This window comes from Ranitomeya imitator, chromosome 4, assembly GCF_032444005.1.
Source record: "Ranitomeya imitator isolate aRanImi1 chromosome 4, aRanImi1.pri, whole genome shotgun sequence".
In the NCBI taxonomy this organism is placed as follows: domain Eukaryota; kingdom Metazoa; phylum Chordata; class Amphibia; order Anura; family Dendrobatidae; genus Ranitomeya; species Ranitomeya imitator.
The window spans coordinates 454,575,015-454,596,421 of record NC_091285.1 but is presented as its reverse complement, the minus strand read 5'-3'; the positions used below and the strand labels follow the sequence as shown (position 1 = coordinate 454,596,421).

Here is a 21,407-nt window from a genome sequence, read left to right as displayed (position 1 = left end):
TATAGATTGAGAAGAGTAAGGGTCCTAGGACAGAGCCTTGGTGGACACCAACAGAGAGGGGGCGAGATGAAGAGGTAGTATGGGAGTAGGAAACGCTAAATGTTCGGTTGGTAAGGTATAAGGAGATCCAAGATAGGGCAAGGTCTTTGACCCCAAAGGAAGTGAGGATCTGTAGTAGGAGGCAGTGGTCAACTGTGCCGAAGGCAGAGGACAGGTCTAGGAGGAGGGGTATAGAGAATGGTCTGTTAGCTTTGGCTGTAAGTAAGTCATTAGTAATTTTGGTCGGGGAAATCTCAGTGGAATGGTGGGGACGGAAGCCAGATTGTAGGTTGTCGAAGAGAGAGGTAGATGCAAAGTGAGAGGAAAGTTCAGCATGGACATGCTGCTCAAGGAGTTTGAAAGCAAATGGGAGCAAAGATATGGGGCGATAGCTGGATATAGCGCTTGGGTCAAGGGATGGCTTTTTGAGGATAGGTGTGATTGTGGCATGTGTGAAGGCAGAGGGGAAGGTACCAGAAGTTAGGGATAGGTTGAAGAGATGGGTTAGGGATGGGAATAGTGTGGTGGTGAGGTTGGGGAGGAGGTGGGATGGGGTCAAGTGCACAAGTAGTGAGGTGTGATTTGGAGAGAAGATGAGCAAGCTCCCCTCCAGTGATTTTGGAGAGTGAAGTTATGGGGTTTGGGCATTGGTCTGGTATACAAAGGGGTTGTGGTGGTTTGGCAACAAAGACTGGCCTTGTTTGGTCTATCTTATTTTTGAAGTGCGTGGAAAGTCCTCGGCAACGATTAGGGAACTCAGAGGGGGCAGTGGTGGGCGGAGGAGGGAATTAAAAGTGTTGAACAATTGTTTGGGGTTGTGGGATAAGGAAGATACACGGGTTGTGAAGTAAGCCTGTTTAGCAGAGGTGAGAGCTGATTTGAATGCGAATGTTGCTTGTTTGAGTGCAGTGAAATCATCTTGCGAATGCGTTTTCTTCCAAAGCCGTTCTGCAATTCTGGATACTTGCCGAAGCTTTCAGTGATGTTATTGTGCCAGGGTTGTCTATTGGTTTGTTGCACTCTGCTATGCATGACAGGGGCGACTGCGTCAATAGCTGATGCAAGGGTGGCATTGTAGAAAGCAGTGGCAGTGTCTGTGTCGTGGAGTGAGGATATGAATGCTAGTGGTAGGATAGAGTCAGAGAGTGTGTGGGTGTCTAGGTGTGCAAGGTTCCTGCGTGGGTGCGCATGTTGCTAGACATGGGTGACAGGTGAGGAGGACAGGGATGAGAAAGTGAGTAGATGGTGGTCAGATAGAGGGAGAGGGGAGGTTGTGAAGTTAGATAGGGAGCATAAACGGGTGAAGATCAGGTCCGTCTGAGTGGGTGGCTGAGGAGGACCACTGAGTAAGTCCAAAGGATGAAGTAAGGGACAGGAGTTTGGAGGTTGCTGACTGGTGGGTGTCAATGGGGATGTTGAAGTCACCCATGATGAAGGTGGGAATGTCAGCAGAATAGAAGAGGTAGCTAATACTTCTTGATATTTTAGGCTATTGATATTGCCTTCTAGCTTGCAAATGTTTCACATACCCTCATACTGAATGTAACCCCAGACCATGATCTTTCCACCGCCAAATTTAACTGTTTTCTGGGTGTATTTTGGATCCATATTGGCTCCAGTAGGTCTGCTGCAGTATTTGCGGCAGCTGTGGTGTAATTCTACTGAAGATTCATCAGAGAAATCCACCTTCTGCCACTTTTCCAGTGTCCATCTGTTAAGCAGGATGTGGGACTTTGCAAATGCCACAAGGTTTTTTATTTGCCTTTTGTTTAGTGCTGGCTTCTGGGCACTGATTCGACCATGGAGGCAATTTCGAGACAGAATCCTACAAGCTGTTCTAGTTGACACAGGGATTGAGGTGACCAGGCCTGTTGGAGCTCTGCTGCAGTGGAAGAGGGGTTTGCTTTGGATTTTCTAACCAACAAACATTCCTCCTGAGCAGTTGTCTTGTGAGGTCTGTCGGACCTGGGCTTGTCAAGCACATCTCCAGTCTCTTCAAATTTTTTTAAATCTTTGTACTTGATGCTGAGTCACATTAAAGGTGTCCACCACCTCTGCAGTGGATCTGGTCTTCTGCCTCTTGATAATCCAGGATTTGGTCACAGGGTGGATTTTTGGCATGTTGTCAGAGCTCAAGTTGCAGTTCAAGTGAAGGTCTGGGGTGCTGGGTTTCTTTTGAGGGCAGTTCCACAAGTCCAGATAATTCCGGTACTGTAAAAATCGATACCGGAATTATCCGTGTCCGTGTGCCCGTGCGTTTCTGTGGCACATCAGTGTGGCACATGGGCGGCACACATGTGCCGCCCGTGTGCCCACTGGGTACCACACGCACCGTGCAGGAGACAGCGCTAAAGTTTAGCGCTGTCCCCTGCATCTGGTGCTGAAGCCGCGATTCATATCTTCTCTGCAGCAGCGTTTGCTGTAAAGAAGATATGAATAATCCTTTTCTTTTTTTGTTTCTCGTGTTTAAAATAAAGGTCCATGTCCCCAACCCCCTCCCACCCCCTGTGCGCCCGCCCGCTGTTATTAAAATACTCACCCGGCTCCCTCACTGGCTGGTGCTGCTTCCTGTCCTGGCCGCACCTTCTACTGTATGAGTGGTCACGTGGGGCCGCCGATTACAGTCATGAATATGCGGCTCCACCTCCCATAGGGGTGGAGCCGCATATTCATCACTGTAAATGAGCGGCCCCACGTGAACGCTCATACAGTAGAAGGTGCGGCCAGGACAGGAAGCAGCGCCAGCCAGCGAGGGAGCCGGGTGAGTATTTTATTAACAGCGGGCGGGCGCACAGAGGGTGGGAGGGGGGTGGGGACATGGACCTTTATTTTAAACACGAGAAACAAAAAAAAAGGATTATTCATATCTTCTTTACAGCAAATGCTGCTGCAGAGAAGATATGAATCGCGGTTTCAGCACCAGTGGGGGGGACAGCGCTTACTGTAGCGCTGTTTCCTGCACGGCACACGGACTGCACACGGACAACGTCCGTGTGCGGTAAGTGTTTTACACAGACCCATTAACTTTAATGGGTCTGTGTAATCCGTGCGCTCCCACGAACACTGACATGTCTCAGTGTTTGGCATACAGAGACACGGTCCGCAAAAAATCAATGACATCTGCACAGATGCATTGATTTGAATGTGTCTACGTGTGTCAGTGGCTCCAGTACGTGAGGAAACTGTCACCTCACGTACCGGAACCACTGACGTGTGAAACCGGCCTTATACACACACACACTAATTAACCGATCATTTACTGAGCACAGGTGAGGATGTAAACTAGGATTGGGTGCATTATATGACCAGGCGACAAAACTTTTGTCTTGCCAAAATCTGACCATTCTGTGCCAATTAACTGATCAATACTTCTGCATTGATGCCAATTTATTTTCTTAACCTAAACCACATTTTGGAGGGTTTCAGCTTTCAAAAGAATAATTTATAGAACCAATGGATGAATTTAACATCAGGTTATAAGCTTTTATTTACATAACATGGAAAAGCGACATAACTTCTGTCAGGGAGTGTTCATAGTTTAGTGCTTAGGACATAAATAAGTAGGATAAGGTAGTTCACTGTACTTAGATCAAGATGTTGGGTAAGGTAAGTATTAATATTTGGGACCAGCCCACAATGGGAGGTGCTTAGTGTTATTGTAAGTGCCTGCTTCCTATAGATTGTTAGAGATAAGTTCAAGTAGAAGTAAGAAGTGTTTGTGAGCAGTACTGCTGTTGGGAGAACTACTAAGAAGGAGACAAAGGAGAAGTGTGACCTGGAACTGATGAAAGATGCAGAGTGGCCTTCCACCCAAAAGGATCCTTAGATAGGACAAAGTGTCACAAGAATCCCTGAGATTGCTAAATGGTGAAGGTAACGGACATAAACAGGGCTGACTTTGTAGGACCAGTGGGTGGTCCTGAGCAGTAGATCCAAGATGCCAATAGTGGAAAAAATAAGACGATGAACCACTGAGCAGGTAGAAAGACTTGCTGATCAGAACTGTGGTGACAATATAGGCTGTGACTAAGCTGGGCAAAATAGTGTCTTTCACCTGCTCTTGATAGGCTACAGTGGAAGGAAATGATGTGTATGAAAAAGCTTTATATTGTGAAGGAAATGTCCATAAGACTTTATACCCACTACCCCTTTCTACATAATTTTTACCAAATTATCTTTCAGTAAAGACTGTGTTTTAGAATTGGAGTCTCCTTTATTGAACTCTGAAACCTATGGTCCTGGCCAGCCATGATTGCTGGTTGCAGGTGGCCTGCATGGGCACAAAGTCCTCACTATATGAACACCAACACCCAGCCAGGACCCACTCTTTCATGTAGCGGGCTGCGGTGTGGCAGGGGAAGATGAGTGCCTCACCCACAGCTATCGCCACATACTCCACTACATATTAATGGATGGTTAGTCCTCAAAATAATGTCACTATTTTTTAGCATTGTCAAGTGAAGGTGGTCCAGCAAAAATTGGAACAAAACTGTAATAAAGACTATAGTGTGTTAGTAAGGAACAGTTTAAAGGGAATCTGTCAGCAAGTTTTGCTATGTAATTCGATGACAGCATGAGGTAGGGGTTAAAACACTGAATTCAACGATGTGTCACATGTCTGGCTGTGTGCTGCTGTTTACTTAGACTGAAGCTTTAATCAACTTGTGGTTATCATTGCTGTGAAAAAATGGCACAGGAGCACTCATCCAACTCTGCCTCCTTCTCTGATAGATACACCTAAAGAAAAGTCCTACAATTTAAGGTCTAGAAGTATAATTATAAAAAACACCAAGAAAAAAATACTAGACCTCAAGCAGCTTGGATTGTCTGTCTCTCCACTCTTCCTCCAAACTCTGGGACCTTGAATTTTAAGGTCTAGCATGAAGCTTCCACAATCAGTGATGGTTTGGGGAGCCATGTCATCTGCTGGTGTAGGTCCACTGTGTTTTATCAAGACCAAAGTCAGCGCAGCCATCTACCAGGAAATTTTAGAGCACTTCATGCTTCCCTCTGCAAACAAGCTTTTTGGAGATGGAAATATCATTCTCCAGCAGGATTTGTCACCTGTCCACACTGCCAAAAGCACCAAATCTTTTTTTAAAAAAAAACAACAGTATCACTGTGCTTGATTGGCCAGCAAACTCACCTGACCTGAACCACATAGAGAATCTATGTGGTATTTTCAAGAGGAAGATGGGACACCAGACCCAACAATGCAGATGAGCTGAAGGCTGCTATCAAAGCAACCTGGGCTTCCATAACACCTCAGCAGTGACACAGGCTGATCGCCTCCATGCCATGCCGCATTGATGCAGTAATTGCCCCCACCAATTATTGAGTGCATTTACTGAACATACATTTCAGTAGGCCAACATTTCGGATTTTAAAATAATTTTTTCAAGCTGGTGTTATAAAGTATTCTAATTTACTGAGATAATGACTTCTGGGTTTTCATTGGCTGTAATCCATAATCATCAACATTAACAGAAATAAACACTTGAAATACATCACTCTGTAATGACTCTATAAAATATGAGTTTCCCTTTTTGTATTGAAGAACTGAAATAAATTAACTTTTTGATGATATTCTAATTTTGTGAGATGCACCTGTATATCCCTAGAATCAGGCATTCTGCCCTATATTATGATGCACTCATATTAAATAGCAAAAGCCTGCTGACGGAATCCTTTTATGCACCTATATTTGTTTAACTATGAATTAGAATGGCCATGTACCTTCAATAAGTTCAGTGCCCCCACCCACCAGCTTCCCATGCACATTTATGCTCCGTTTTACCAAGCACCGATGTGTTTTTTAGTAGAGTTGAGCAAATATGCTTGGAAACACTAGCCAAATCCGAATTTGCCATATGCGCGCCATTTTTGTACCCTATTCATGCCAAATTTATGTTTGACGATCAGTTCCGAACATATTTGCTCATCTCTAGTCCTATTGACTCCAGTGACATTCGGCAAATACTACAATATTGACCGGCGATCATAGTCCGAACCCAATTTTGCAAAATTCGCTCAACTCTATTCTATTCGTTAGCATTGGGAGAGGGTAGAAAGCTGTTGTTAGGCACTTCAAATGGTGGTTTATCTCCAAGAATAACAAAAAAAAAATGTAAAAAGCCTGATGCGTCTCTTTCCTGACATCATCTGTTGGAGTATTTGGAAACCCACAGACACACAAGATATTGGGAAAGTCACGGTTAAACCTGCAGCTTCATCTCTCTTTTCTCTATAACACCAGAATGCCCTTTGCTATATATCATGTGAACAGTGAATAGACAGCATTCATGGGCAGTTCTCAGTGATCAATAAACTTTTCAGAGCAAGGTAAAGTCAGATCATTGTAAATAATCAAAGACCTTGGCTGATCCCTGCACACAAATCTAGCTACAAGGACAAGTTCTTACTTGATTAAAAGTAAATACAAGAGAATTGTGGCTTATGGGCTCATTGTGCTGAGATGACGGGATGTACATACATGACGGAAGTGGTGACAGTTTATAGAAAACATTCCTGAAACACAGCCAACTCATAGGACACAGCATTTGTTATGAAGGATTTCAATGTAGGATCACAACAATCAAACATTGTATGTATGGAATTATACACACTAATACTGGTGTGTAGTATAGGCAATTTGCTAATATCTTTGTCATGTGCCAGATTCAGCCACAGGACACACACCCTAATGACTATTCTCAGAGTAGTCTGAACACAACAACAGCCAGGATCTGGTGATTTAAGAATTTTTCAATATCTGCAAATAATTTAATTGGAGCTGTCCAAGCCTGGCTATACAATGAAGTTTCATGCATCAAAAGGCAACAAAGCTGAAAAAGGGGCCTGATTAAAAATGGTTTCCAAACTTGCACATTAATGACATATCCACAAGATATAAGACAACAAAAAGTAGAAAATCTACCCCTATATAGATACTCTTTACTAATTTTCAACAACAACAATGTCAAGAACAAAATATGTTATCAAAAATATATATAAAAAACACCCTAAAAGGAGGGGTCACAGCCAGGGAATCAGGGTAGCAGCCCTTGGAAAAATGTAGAAAAATAGCAATATGCCTGACGCTGTCTCTAGTAGGTCCTAGAATCTGATGGCCTACCTGACAGTGGAGGTTGGCACCCTAAATTTGCAATGTGGTGCCACGCTCCATGACGGCTATCCCTTCAATCCCTAGGTCTTTAGTATACAGCTAAGTTGACTCATTTATGTATATGAACTATGTTTTTGGCACCTTATTTGCACTTTCAGCACTTTATCCTTGCAGGTGGCTGTGCTATTGCATATTGATATTTGTTTAGCTCATTTGAACATATTGCATGGAATTGCTTTTCTAACTGATACATTGAGCTTATATATAATCTGTGATAGTTTTTTCTATGTGCCCTTTCACAAGGAAAGCTCATTACCCTAGCAAGTGGCTGTACTACTTGAATTGCATTTATTTTTCTTTGCTGAGCTCATATTGAACATATTGCATTGGACTGCTTTTTGATACATGTACATGTACACTGCTTAAAAAAAATAAAGGGAACACTTAAACAACTAAATATAACTCCAAAAAAATCAAACTTCTGTGAAATCAAACTCTCCACTTAGGAAGCAACACTGTTTGACAATCGATGTCTATTCCATTTGCACAACAGCATGTGACAACAGATGGAAATTATTGGCAATTATCAAGACACACTCAACGTAGTGGTTGTGCAGGTGGGGACCACAGACCACATATCAGTACCAATGCTTTCTGGCTGATATTTTGGTCACTTTTGAATGTTGGCTGTGCTTTCACACTCATGGTGGCATGAGTCCGACTCTACACACAAGTTGCTCAGGTAGTGCAGCTTACCCAGGATGGCACATTAATGCAATCTGTGGCAAGAAGGATTGCGGTGTCTGTCAGTGTAATGTCCAGAGGCTGAAGGCGCTATCAGGAGACAGACCAGTACACCAGGAGATGTGGAGGGGGCCGCAGGAAGGCAACAACCCTGCAGCAGGACCGCTACCTCAACCTTTGTGCAAGGAGGAACAGGAGGAGCACTGCCAGAGCCCTGCAAAATGACCTCCAGCAGGCCACAAATGTGCATCTGTCTGCACAAATGGTTAGAAACCGTCTCCATGAGGTTGGTCTGAGTGCCCGACGTCCACAGATGGGAGTTGTGCTCACAGCCCAACACCGTGCAGGATACTTGGCATTTACATGATGAAATTTTATAACTCGCTCACAAAAATTTCCAAAACGTTTGTCAGTTTTCTGTCAGCAGGAGATTTGTTAAGATAAAAGCTGATTTCATCGCTGTCAGTCACAAGGGGAACAGACCAGATTCGTTATCACATAAACCTCCTAATAATGAAATCACAAATTAGTACAGCAGGTATGGACACAAAAAATTATGTATATTCAAAGATTTTATTGTTTTAAACTTGTTTTATTGACCAATGCAGCCTTATTAGCCTTACTTCCAGGTTTAACCCCTTAACGACCTCCGATTTGCCTTTTAACGGCGGTAGTTAAGGATACTTAAAAAGTGTATAGCACCCCCTAGAGTCGGAAGTTCTCCAGGGTCTCAGTTGCCGGGGTTAGTTGAGACCCCAGATAACATGATTCAGGTTGGATTTTACTGACCCCGAGGTTGCCATCACCGTTATAAGCCATTTAACGGTGACCGCAAAAAAAAAGAAAAAAGTGATGTGATTCCTCTGATGTGATTGCGCATCACAGGACAGAGAAATAGGGTCCTGATCCCCCTGATACTTACCAGTGTCTTCCTGTGTCCCTGGGTCCTCCTGCTTTCCCCATGGCCACTGGCGTCTTCTTGTAGTAAGAAAATGGAGGGCGAATGCGCAGTGCGCCCGCTGAGATCTGCTGGCTGGCACCTGGCAACAATAGGAAAATTTTTCATATTGGTTCATTTTGGTCACTGTGATAGACCTTATCACAGTGATCAAAATTTAAAAAAAGTAAATAACTTCCCCTTTATCACCCTTTATCACCCTTTATCACCCTTTATTCCCCCTTTATATAGTTAGGGAAAATAATAAAATAAAGAAAAAAGATTTGTTTCCATTAGGGATAGAGTTGGGCTAAAGTTAGGGTAAGGGTTGGGGCTAAAGTTAGGGTTAGAGTTGGGATTAGCGTTGGGATTAAGGTTAGGGTTAGGGTTGGGAGTAGTGTTAGGGTTGGGATTACAGTTGGGATTAGGGTTGGGATTAGGGTTTGGATAAGTGTTAGGGTTGAGATTAGGGTTAGGGTTGGGATTAGGGTTAGGTTTGTGGTTTGGGTTATGGTTAAGGTTGGGATTAGGGGTGTGTTGGGTTAAGGGTTGTGGTTAGGTTTGGGATTATGGTTAGGGTTGTGATTAGAGTTAGGGGTGTGTTGGGGTTAGGTTTGTGGTTAGGGTTATGGTTAGAGTTGGGAGTAGGGTTAGGGTTGGGATTATGGTTAGGGGTGTGTTGGGGCTAGGGTTGTGGTTAGGGTTATGGTTAGGGTTGGGATTAGGGTTAGGAGTGTGTTGGGGTTAGGGTTTTGATTAGGGTTATGGTTAGGGTTGGGATTAGGGCTAGGGGTGTGTTGAGGTCAGGGTAGTAATTAGGGTTAGGGTTGGGATTAGGGTTAGGGGTGTGTTGGGTTTAGGGTTGGAGTTAGAATTGGGGGGTTTCCATTGTTTAGGTACATCAGGGGGTCTCCAAACATGACATGGCGCCACCATTGATTCCAGCCAATTTTGCGTTCAAAAACTCAAATGGTGCCCTCCCTTCTGAGCTCTGCCATGCACACAGTGGTTTACCCGTACATATGGGGCATCAGCGTACTCAGGAAAATTGGACAACAACTTTTTTGGTCCAATTTCTCTTGTTATCCTTGGAAAAATAAAAAATCGGGGCTAAAAAATCATTTTTGTGGAAAAAAAAATATTTTTTATTTTCACGACTCTGCATTATATAGTTTCCAAAATGGGGTCATTTGTGGGAGATTTCTACTGCTTAGGTACATCAGGTACTTCAAATGCAAAATGACGCTCACAGACCATTCCATTAAAGTTTGCATTCCAAAACATCACTACTTCTCTTCCGAGCCCTGACGTGTGCCCAAACAGTAGTTCCACCCAAATATGGGGTACCAGCATACTCAGGACTAACTGGACAACAACTTTTGAGGTCCAATTTCTCCTGTTACCCTTATGAAAATAAAAAATTGTTTGCTAAAAAATCATTTTTGAGTAAAAAAAAAAAATATTTATTTTCACGGCTTCTGTGAAGTACGTGGGGGTTCAAAGTGCTCACCACACATCTAGATAAGTTCCTTAAGGGGTTTAGTTTCCAAAATGGTGTCACTTGTGGGGGGTTTCCACTGTTTAGGCACATCAGGGGCTTTCCAAATGCGACATGGCGTCCGATCTCAATTCCAGCCAATTCTGCATTGAAAAAGTCACGGCGCTCTTTCCCTTCCGAGCTCTGCCGTGCACCCAAACAGTGGTTTACTGCCACATGTGGGGTATCGGCGTACTCAGGACAAATTGGAAAACAACTTTGGGGTCTAATTTCTTCTGTTACCCTTGTGAAAATAAAAATTTCTGAGCAAATAGATCATTTTTGTGGAAAAAATATGATTTTTTATTTTCACGGCTCTACGTTATAAACTTCTGTGAAGCACCTGGTGGCACATGCCGTCCATCCAAACAGTGGTTTACCCCCACATATTGGGTATCGGCGTATTCAGGAGAAATTGCACAACACATTTTGTGGTTTATTTTCTCTTTTTACACTTGTGAAAATTAAAAAAATTAGTTCTGAAATAAAATGTTTGTAAAACAAAGTTAAATGTAAATTTTCTTCCTTCCATATTGCTTCAGTTCCTGTGAAGCACCTGGAGCGTTAATAAACTTCTTGAATGTGATTTTGAGCACCTTGAAAGGTGCAGTTTTTAAAAGGGTGTCACTTTTGGGTTTTTTCCTGTCATATAGACCCCTCAAAATGACTTCAAATGTGAGGTGGTTCCTAAAAAGAAATGGTGGTGTAAATTTTGTCGTAAAAATGAGAAATTGCTGGTCAAATTTTAACCCTTATAATTTTGTAACAAAAAATAGTTTTCTTTCCAAAACTGTGCTTATATAAAGTAGACATGTGGGAAATGTTATTTATTAAGTATTTTGTGTGACATATCTCTCTGATTTAAGAGCATAAAAATTCAAGCTTTGAAAATTGCAAAATTTTAAATATTTTCGCCCTATTTCCGTGTTTTTCATAAATAAACGCAAGTAATATTGAATAAATGTTATCACGAACAAGAAGTACAATATGTCACAAAATAAATCTCAGAATCATCGGGATCTGTTAAAACGTTCCAGAGTTATAACCTCATAAAGTGACAGTGGTCAGAATTGTAAAAATTGGCCTGGTCATTAAGCTTCAAGTTGGCTCTTTCACTAAGGCGTTAAAGGGTTTTTCAACTCTCAGCTTTTATCTCACCTAGTAATATTGAAACCGGCCATACACATTAGATGGCCATCGGTCAATCAATGCTGTGGTCGATCATTTGGTCTACAGCCATTTCAGCCGACTCCCCCTGTGTTCTCTATGAGAAAGACGCCTGCTGACACGTTGGCCAGCGGATCCTTTCCAGGAGAACAATGTGATTGACATTGGACATGTGCGATCGCCATTTTCACCCATCAGCTGGCTGCGGCACCCATACACATTAAACTGTCAACATTAATTCAGACATTGGTTTGAATCCACAAATATAAATGAGATTTTCATTTCAAGCTACATCAGAACATACTTCAGTGCAAAAATCAGAATATTCGTTACTGTAAAACAGATGCTGTTATAATGCCTGCCAAACAAGGACAATCTGCACTTTTTGTGCAGTCATGTTTTATTGACAAGTCAGAAGAGAATCGTGGAACATGGTACATGGTTTCTACTGCTAACAAACATATATAATGTATTATAATAAAATATACAATATCTAGCATTATTTAATTTATGGATTTGTTTGATTTTTAACTTCAGTCTGTTATGAGTCTTTCTAAAGTCTTAGTATCCTGGAGCGCATCGGGACATCCCCAGTCCCCACAAAATAGGTGAGAATTTTGTAAATAACTCATGAAAGAATAAAGTTACATTAAAACCAAGCACACCATTGTTTTTCTTGTGCAATTCTCAATAAGTTTGATGTGTCACATGACCCTCTTCCCATTGGAAAAAACAAAGTTGGATCCAAAATGGCCAACTTCAAAATGGCTGCCATGGTCATCACCCATCTTGAAACTTTTTCCCCCTCCCATCTACTAATGTGCCACAAACAGGAAGTTGATATCACCAACTATTCCCATTATATTTAGGTGTATCCACATACATGGCCCACCCCGTATTTTAAGACATAAAGAGAAGAAAAATAAAGTATTTTTGTGTCATAAAATTTTTGGTAAAATTATAATGACCTGCATTACTAAAGGTAATAATGTACTCAAGGGTGTAATTACCAATGATAGCGGCCAAAGCTATTGTATGTGAATCAAAAGCAGGAGGGTATGTTTCCATACAAATCTTATGAGTCCACTCTGAAAGACATTTATTGAGTAAGTAAACCACATCTGGATCTATGGGTCTGATTCATAATTGCATTTGTATTTTTTTAGGTAGTTTGGGCTTGTGTTTCATTTACTCCTAATTCTTCTATTAATAAATAATACCGTTGCGTCTCACAAAATTAGAATATCATAAAAAAGTTACTTTATTTCTTCAATACTAAAAGTGAAACATATATTATATAGAGTCATTACAAACAGAGTGATCTATTTCAAGTGTTTATTTCTGTTAATGTTGATGATTATGGTTTACTGCCAATAAAGACCCAAAAGTCATTACCTCAGTAAATTAGAATACGATCAGGTCAGGCGAGTTTGCTGGCCAATCAAGCACAGTGATGCTATTGTTTTTAAAGCAGGTATTGGTACTTTTGGCAGTGTGGACAGATGACAAGTCCTGCTGGAGAATGAAATTTCCAACTCCAAAAAAGCTTGTCGGCAGAGGGAAGCATGAAGTGACTTTGGTCTTGATAAAACACAGTGGACCTACTCCAGCAGATGACATGGCTCCACAAATCATCACTGATTGTGGAAACTTCACACTAGACCTTGGAAATCAAGGTCACAGAGTCTGGAGGAAGAGTGGAGAGGCACATAATCCAAGCTACTTGACGTCTAGTGTGAAGTTTCCACAATCAGTGATGGACCCTTATTTACTTTGTACATATTTCATGAACAGCATGCACCATATCGAAGAATTTGTAGCAAAATACGGACATAAATATAAGACAAAAAAAGAAAAGTGACAAACACAAATGCAAATGATGAATCCGGGACTGTCTTTCAAAGTGATGATGATTGAGACAGAAGAAGCATCCGTTACAATAAACAGATAGACAGCAAGGCAAAACTAGAGAGCTATTCCCTAACAATAAATGCGAACTTGTGCCAATGTCATATTAAGGTTCTGCTTCTCATTTTTTTATAGGAATAAGAACATTGATATTCCCCACAAAACTTGTCACATCTTTGGAAAGTCTACTTTTCTCTCTTACAAACTCATCATGGCTGAATCAGGAAACCTTTCAACCAACGGTACTCATCTTTCCTACACACCCAATACGGTCACTTACACTGTTGTGGCTTGTTTTGCCATCATACTCTGCCTGCTGGGAATGATCGGAAACGCTATAGTGGCCTGGATTCTTGCATTTAACATAAAGAGGACCAAATATACAGTGTATATCCTTAACCTTGCGGTGGCTGACTTTACCTACCTGCTCTTTGTCACCGTCGTCTTGCTGTTGTTGGTTGATACCATGTTAAATGGTAAAAGTCAATCGAATACAGCATTGCTTGCGTTAGAAATAATGTATGACTTTGGATACAATGCCGGTATGCTCTTCCTTACATCAATAAGTATAGAAAGATGCATTTCTGTTCTCTTCCCAATATGGTATAAATGTTACCGGCCAAAACACTTATCATCCATAACTTGTGGGTTCATCTGGCTGCTGGGTGCGCTCCTGTCACTTCTGGATAACTTTGTCTGCCCTCCACAGTCCTTCATGACCTCGACTAAGGAGTGCAGCGGAATCCAAATATTCTCAACAGTCCTGACTTTCGTCATTATCATACCTTTGATGCTTTTGTCCAGTTTTATTTTAATCTATATCATTAAAACATCATCCAGTAAATCCAGACCACCCAAGATCTATATTGCCATAATAATCACAGTCCTGGTTTTCCTCATTTCGGTGGCGCCTATCAGATTATTATGGTCGTTGCTCTTTTTCAAGGCATTCACCAACAAAATGTCTGCTGTGGCATTCTTTTTTGCCACCACCTATTGTACCGCTTTCAACAGTAGTGCCAACCCTTTCATATACTTCTTTGTTGGCAGACAGAGGAAGAAGAGATTTGGAGGTTCCATCAGTGGAGCGCTTAGTCGGGTGTTTAAGGATGATGAAACTGAGCAGACATCTGACGGAAACACGACCAGCATTAGCATGAAATAAAGGTTCTGACTATTCATGTTACCTGAATCTGAGGTTTTCTGCAACACCCTAAGAAAAAAAACAGATACCTGTAAAAATGGTTATTTTATCTTGCATACTGTAAACTGGTTACTTGTCATATGGGTTGAGCTGCTGATACTGTACTTGTGAATTCTAGTGAATTTTAGATTTAGAACGGTACACAAGCACCAGAAAATTACTGCACTTTATTGGCTTTGCTTTGATTTTATGATGGCAGCTTTGATTTATGAATGTTGGAATTTTACAGATCTAATTGTGTAAGAGCACAGCATGGAGACTGATAATGCCTGCAACTAAAACCTGGATAATGAATGGAATGAACAAGACAGAAAGGGTTTTATATCACATTTCAAGAAAACATTTGATCATATCATAAATTAATCCGATATTACATGGGCATAAGATTTTGTGAAATGCTTTTGAATCTGTACATCATGAAATATTCTATTACATTCACTAACTAAATACTCTGACGACGTGGCAGCATAGAAGTAAAACATCCTAGAATATATGTGTCCAAATAGTGCTCACGTTACTGTTTCATAAAGCCGTAAGCTCAAAGAGAGACCATTTCAGTGGAGCTACAGTATTTATTACAAGTACTGTTGCACTTTGTGAATATGGACTCCCCTTGCTTTGGGTGAGCTACTATTGAATTGTATTCATTGTCGTTTATTTATGTTGTCATTTATCTGCATGTACCAACATATTCTGAAAATGCTACTAAGGGCGCAGTCAGACGGCCGAATAACAATGGCGATCACATCACAGTGCATGGACTGGCTGGCGGCTCTCCTGACCTAAGCGTTACTGCTTCATGTATTTCTATGCAGCGGTCTATGCAGCCGCTGGCCAGTCCGTGCACTGTGATGTGATCATTGTTTGTAGCATACGGTCATCTGACTAGAAGAGGTAAAATACTTCTGGGAAATGGATGGAATGGAGGCATAAGGACACAGATGTAGAATGAAAAATGTTTATTTAAAAAAAAAGAAGAGTATGGGATTTTAGCAGGACCCTGCAGTCTAAGGCTCCTTTTACACTAGTGTCGGCGTCGGCCCGTCGCAGTGCGTCGGGCCGACGTACCGAAGCATCCTGTGACAACGCAGCACAATGGGGGCAGCGGATGCATTATTACAACGCATCCTCTGCCAAATTGTGAGTTGCGGGGAGGAGGGGGCGGAGTTTTGGCCGCGCATGTGCGGTAGGAAATGGCGGACACGACGCACAAAAAAAGTTACATGTAACTTTTTTTGTTCCGATGGTGCGCCACAACATGACGCAACCGCGCAATGCGTTGCTAATGTTAATCTATGGGGAAAAAACGCATCCTGCAGCCAACTTTGCAGGATGCATTTTTTCACCAAAACGACGCATTGCGACGTGCGTCGTACGACACTAGTGTGAAAGTAACCTTACTAGAAGTTCATGGCCACCAAACCAAAGCCCTGTGACCTTACTACATGCTGTGACATCTCCACCACCTCTTATGACTGCTTGGCTGCTGTGATGTCATTACATTTTGGAGCGACACATGCATGTTGCCATGGCAGCCTAGTATCAGAAGTGGCGCCATGATTGTCGCAAGCATCAGAAGGTTTGCAGTGCTCTGTTTCAGCAGCCACGGACAGCCAACATGGTTACTGAACCAGGGTACTGCGAATCTGTTTGCTCAACTTTTGGTTTGAACACTATATAAAGGAAAACTAAGTAACTAAATTGTTACCATAACCCTACATATGTGACTACTTAACTGAATTAATGTGAGCTTGTTCACAGTTAGTTTTCCTATTAATAGAATCCAATGTTTTATCGGAGAGCACTCAGACCAATATTGTTCTTTGGGGCAGTGCTGATCAGATTTTTTTTTCACGTGCCAAATCAGCATGAGAAAAAAAAAGTCACAGCATGCTGTGAGTTGCTGCACAAATCGGATCACACTCACCCATTCAAATCTATGGGTGCATGAAAAACATCGGCTGTATGTCATCCGAGTGCAGTCGAACTTCCACAGACTCACAAAATTGAGAAGTTGGATGAAATTTTGTTTTACACCTTTTTTCACCTTTGCTATGATTCTCTCATCTGAGAGAATTGGATTACACTAAGGTAACACTCGTCTTAAAGTCTGATTAGAGTTTTATCCATGTGTCCTTTACATAATTGATCTGATTCTCTCCCATGATCAAATATACGCTTGTGTAACCCCAGCCTTATGCCTAGTGCAGTGTCCAAGGGATCGTGCAGAGACTCTGGCATTTTGTGGATTTCATTGTCAGCCACCACACACCCCTAAAGCCCTGTAATAGATATAAGGTAGGATCAGTTTTTTCCTCAATTACGCATACCAAGTGTTTGAAAAGGAAAGCTAAATGCTATCATCAGAAAATGACTTATTGTTTAAACCATTTTTTTGTATTAAACGTATTTTTAAAATACTTAATTTTTTTTTACATATCACAATGTGTATTAAAAATAAAAAAATGAAATCGTCAATTTTTCACATCGGTCACTAGAGCTTTTTTAGACTCTAACTTTTGGTTGTTTCAGGAAGCAACACATGTACATAGCTACAATGAACAGGCTCCAACCCTATATCTTTTGTATTGAAGTGTCTAAACAACCTGCACAAAAGTCAAAAGGAAAGGAGCAGGGTCGACTGTGACAAGGCCTATGATGAATGGTTGATTCTGTTATCGGCTGTGTAAAGAGATGTTATCTGTCATGGTAATCCTCCCTCTGATGATAAAAACTCAGCTGAAAACTCTGTCTGAAAAAACCATGAAGTATGAATCAAAAAAGCATATCTGGCCAGCGTAAAAATTGCAAGATTACATTTAAAAAAAAATAAAAACTGTGATGCAGAAAAAAAAAGGATTGCCATAAAGTCAACACAAAAACCTTATTCAAACATTAGGTCTTTCTTGATGAAAGTTTTAAGAGAGAAAACCTGTGAGTTACGTCCTATAAATACAGTCAGTAGCATAAAATTGGCTTTGATAATATCTCATTTATGTTTATTATTATTAGCCTAGTAATCAATGTCATAGAACACAGATGTGAGTGAAATTCACTCTCTTCTATGCCTTTTGAACTCCAAATAATAAGATTTGTTTTACGAGAGCTCAGGAAATCAATACAGCACAGCTTTGCATGGTGTACTCAGGATTTCTGGTTTAGTAATGCACAGCTCAAGTTTAGGTAGTGTCATTGACAAAGCAAACTTCTCGACAAAAGATATAGCCAATAAGAATTTAGAGGCATGAAGAGAAATGTGAAATGTCTCTGCCCAGCAGCGATAACTATTTTATTACCATGACATAGGTGTTCTGAGACTAGAGGGATACACACAGATAATATGGAGTCTATTCTCTCACACTGAGCCTACTGCACAGCATATTAGACATGTAAAATGTAGCATTACATTGACAACTTATAACGCATGACATCTTTTGAACGGAATTTACTTTTAATCAGCTGAAAAATGCTGTCCCTAATCAATACAAAGAGCATGCAGTAAATTTTGAGGTTTATGGCTAAATATGTAGAGTCCATTACTTTTAATGTCATTGTTCTAATGTTTCTAAAGGGCATTTTGCTGAAACTACACTTCCGCTTTTACAAACATTAATGTGCTGACGGCTTTCATTGCTGCGTAAGCCAATTATTATCTTAATGCCTTGCAAGTCATATGTATTTTGTCTAAGACTGTAGCAGATTTATACGGTAGCTTACACTTTATCACATGACTTTATTTATCACAAATCGTTTATATGTATGGTATATATTATAGAGAAAATGATTGATTCATCTTTGTCTTTTTTCACGCTATCATTTCTAGTTAAGTAGTTTATGGCACTAGTCTAGCCATTACAAATACAACTTCCCCTAAGAAAACTTGATGGATCCTATTAAAGTTAATGTGGGATCTGTGATGATTTATTTGTATCTGTTTAAAAATAGACTTGGCTTTCCAACAAATCGAAATAACTATATAAGTGGGAAAAGAGCTAAATACATAATTTAATATATTACTTGTGCATTTGTTCATAAAAATAGATTAAAATGTTTTTTTTTTGTCTTGTGTGAGATTAATGTTAATTTAAATTACTGCTATGCAACTAATTAATTTCATAACTTTGTGGAGTACTACCAGTTTTATCCATGCTATTGCTCACTTATTAGCAAAGGTACAGAAACAGCTACCAGTCATTTTTATATCTTTCATTAACCCCTACATGAACATCAAAGGTAGTGTCCCTGCCTTTGATGTGGGCTTGCATGCCGAGCCCACATCTTTCCCCGCACTTGATGGCTGATTTAATCAACCATCATGTGCCTCTAACAGCCGCGGGTGGAGCAGTGCTCCACTTGCAGCTATTAACCAATTAAATCATGTCAATCATGGGCTGCAGGATTTAACCCTCATCTGCCAGAAGTGCATCATTCATCCCTCCCATCAGTGCTCCTGTCTCATGATCGCTGAGCGCCGATGGATTGTCATCACAGATAGGGGTCTGCTGATGTGTCCGGCGTTCATAGGAGATAGTGATTTCTGCTATACATAGCAGGACTGAAGCCCTGCAATGTATAGCACAGGTGATCAGACGATCACAGCTTTAAGTCTCCTAAGCGCACTATTGAAGAAATAAAAAAAAATGTTTAAAATATGGACAAAACAAAAAACACACAAAACTTCAAATCACTCCCCTTTTGCCCCATTAAATATAAAACAATTTTACACATTTACACATATCTGGTATCGCTGCATTCAGAAATGTATGATCTATCAAAATATATATTAATCTGATCGGTAAATGGTGTAACGAGAAAAGAAATCAAAACGCCAAAATTGCGGGGTTATTTGGCCTATGCAAAATTTGCTTCCCCAAAATGTTATCAATAAAAGCGTCAGCTCAGGGCACAAACAATGAGCCCTCACACAGCCCCTGATCCCGAAAAAAGAAAATGTTATGGGTCTCGGAAAATGGAGACAAAATTTTACAAATTTCTGAATTTGTTTCCATTACCTAAATAAAAAAAAACCCTGCACATGTTTGGGAACTGCATACTCGTACTCACCTGGGGAAACATACCGCCAGGTCAATTTTACAGTATAGTGAACATGGTAAATAAAAAAAAAAAAAAACAATTGTGGAATGTAACTTTTTTTGCAATTTAAAAAATACACTTTGAATTTTTTCCCTGTTTTCCAGTACACTAAAAAGGTAAAATGAATGATGGTGTTCAAAAGTACAACTCGTTCAGCAAAAAAAAAAGCCCTTATATGGCCAGAAAAAAAAAAGTTATGGGTCTTTGTAGAAAGGGGGAAAGGAGAAAAACTAAAAAAAAAAAAAATTGGAAAATCATCACCAGGTAGTCAAAGAGTTAACCCCTTAATCCCATATGACGTACTATCCCGTCCAGGTGACCTGGGACTTAATTCCCATGGACGGGATAGTACGTCATATGCGATCGGCCGCGCTCACGGGGGGAGCGCGGCCGATCGCGGCCGGGTGTCAGCTGCCTATCGCAGCTGACATCCGGCACTATGTGCCAGGAGCGGTCACGGACCGCTCCCGGCACATTAACCCCCGGCACACCGCGATCAAAGATGATCGCGGTGTGCCGGCGGTGCAGGGAAGCATCGCGCAGGGAGGGGGCTCCCTGCGGGCTTCCCTGAGACGATCGGTACACGGTGATGTGCTCACCGTGTACCGAGCGTCTTCTCCCTGCAGTCCCCGGATCCAAAATGGCCGCCGGGCTGCATCCGGGTCCTGCAGGGAGCACTTCCGGGTCAGGATCAGGCTGCAGCTGCAGCTCTAATCCTGCCCGGCTGTATGTCAGATCACCGATCTGATAGAGTGCTGTGCACACTGTCAGATCGGTGATCTGTGATGTCCCCCCCTGGGACAAAGTGAAAAAGTTAAAAAAAAAATTTCCACACTTGTAAAAAAAAATAAAAAAAAAATTACTAAATAAAGCAGAAAAAAAAAAATATTATTCCCATAAATACATTTCTTTACATAAAAAAAAAACAAAAAAAACAATAAAAGTACACATATTTAGTATCGCCGCGTCCGTAACGACCCGACCTATAAAACTGGCCCACTAGTTAACCCCTTCAGTGAACACCGTAAGAAAAAAAAAAAAAAAACGAGCCAAAAAACAACGCTTTATTATCATAACGCTGAACAAAAAGTGGAATAACACGCGATCAAAAAGACGGATATAAATAACCATGGTACCTCTGAAAACGTCATCTTGTCCCGCAAAAAACGAGCCGCCATATAGCATCATAACCAAAAAAATAAAAAAGTTATAGTCCTGAGAATAAAGCGATGCCAAAATAATTATTTTTTCTATAAAATAGCTTTTATCGTATAAAAGCGCCAAAACATAAAAAAAATGATATAAATGAGGTATCGCTGTAATCGTACTGACCCGAAGAATAAAACTGCTTTATCAATTTTACCAAACGTAGAACGGTATAAACGCATCCCCCAAAAGAAATTCATGAATAGCTGGTTTTTGGTCATTCTGCCTCACAAAAAATCGGAATAAAAAGCGATCAAAAACTGTCACATGTCCGAAAATGTAACCGATAAAAACGTCAACTCGTCCCGCAAAAAACAAGACCTCACATGACTCTGTGGACCAAAATATGGAAAAATTATAGGTCTCAAAATGTGGAGACGCAAAAACTTTTTTGCTATAAAAAGCGTCTTTTAGTGTGTGACGGCTGCCAATCATAAAAATCCGA

The 21,407-nt window shown here is 40.9% G+C and overlaps 1 protein-coding gene across 1 annotated transcript in view; it reads left to right on the top strand.

Annotated features, from left to right (window-relative positions):
* Positions 1–19,133, top strand: part of LOC138676464 (proto-oncogene Mas-like) — a 64,797-nt gene extending 45,664 nt beyond the window's left edge. Inside the window, exon 2 of the mRNA XM_069765787.1 lies at positions 13,594–19,133. Within this exon, the coding sequence (XP_069621888.1) occupies positions 13,670–14,623 (954 nt within the window). The 5' untranslated portion in view covers positions 13,594–13,669 and the 3' untranslated portion in view covers positions 14,624–19,133. The remainder of the gene's footprint in view (positions 1–13,593) is intronic.
* The last annotated feature ends 2,274 nt before the right edge of the window (positions 19,134–21,407 follow it).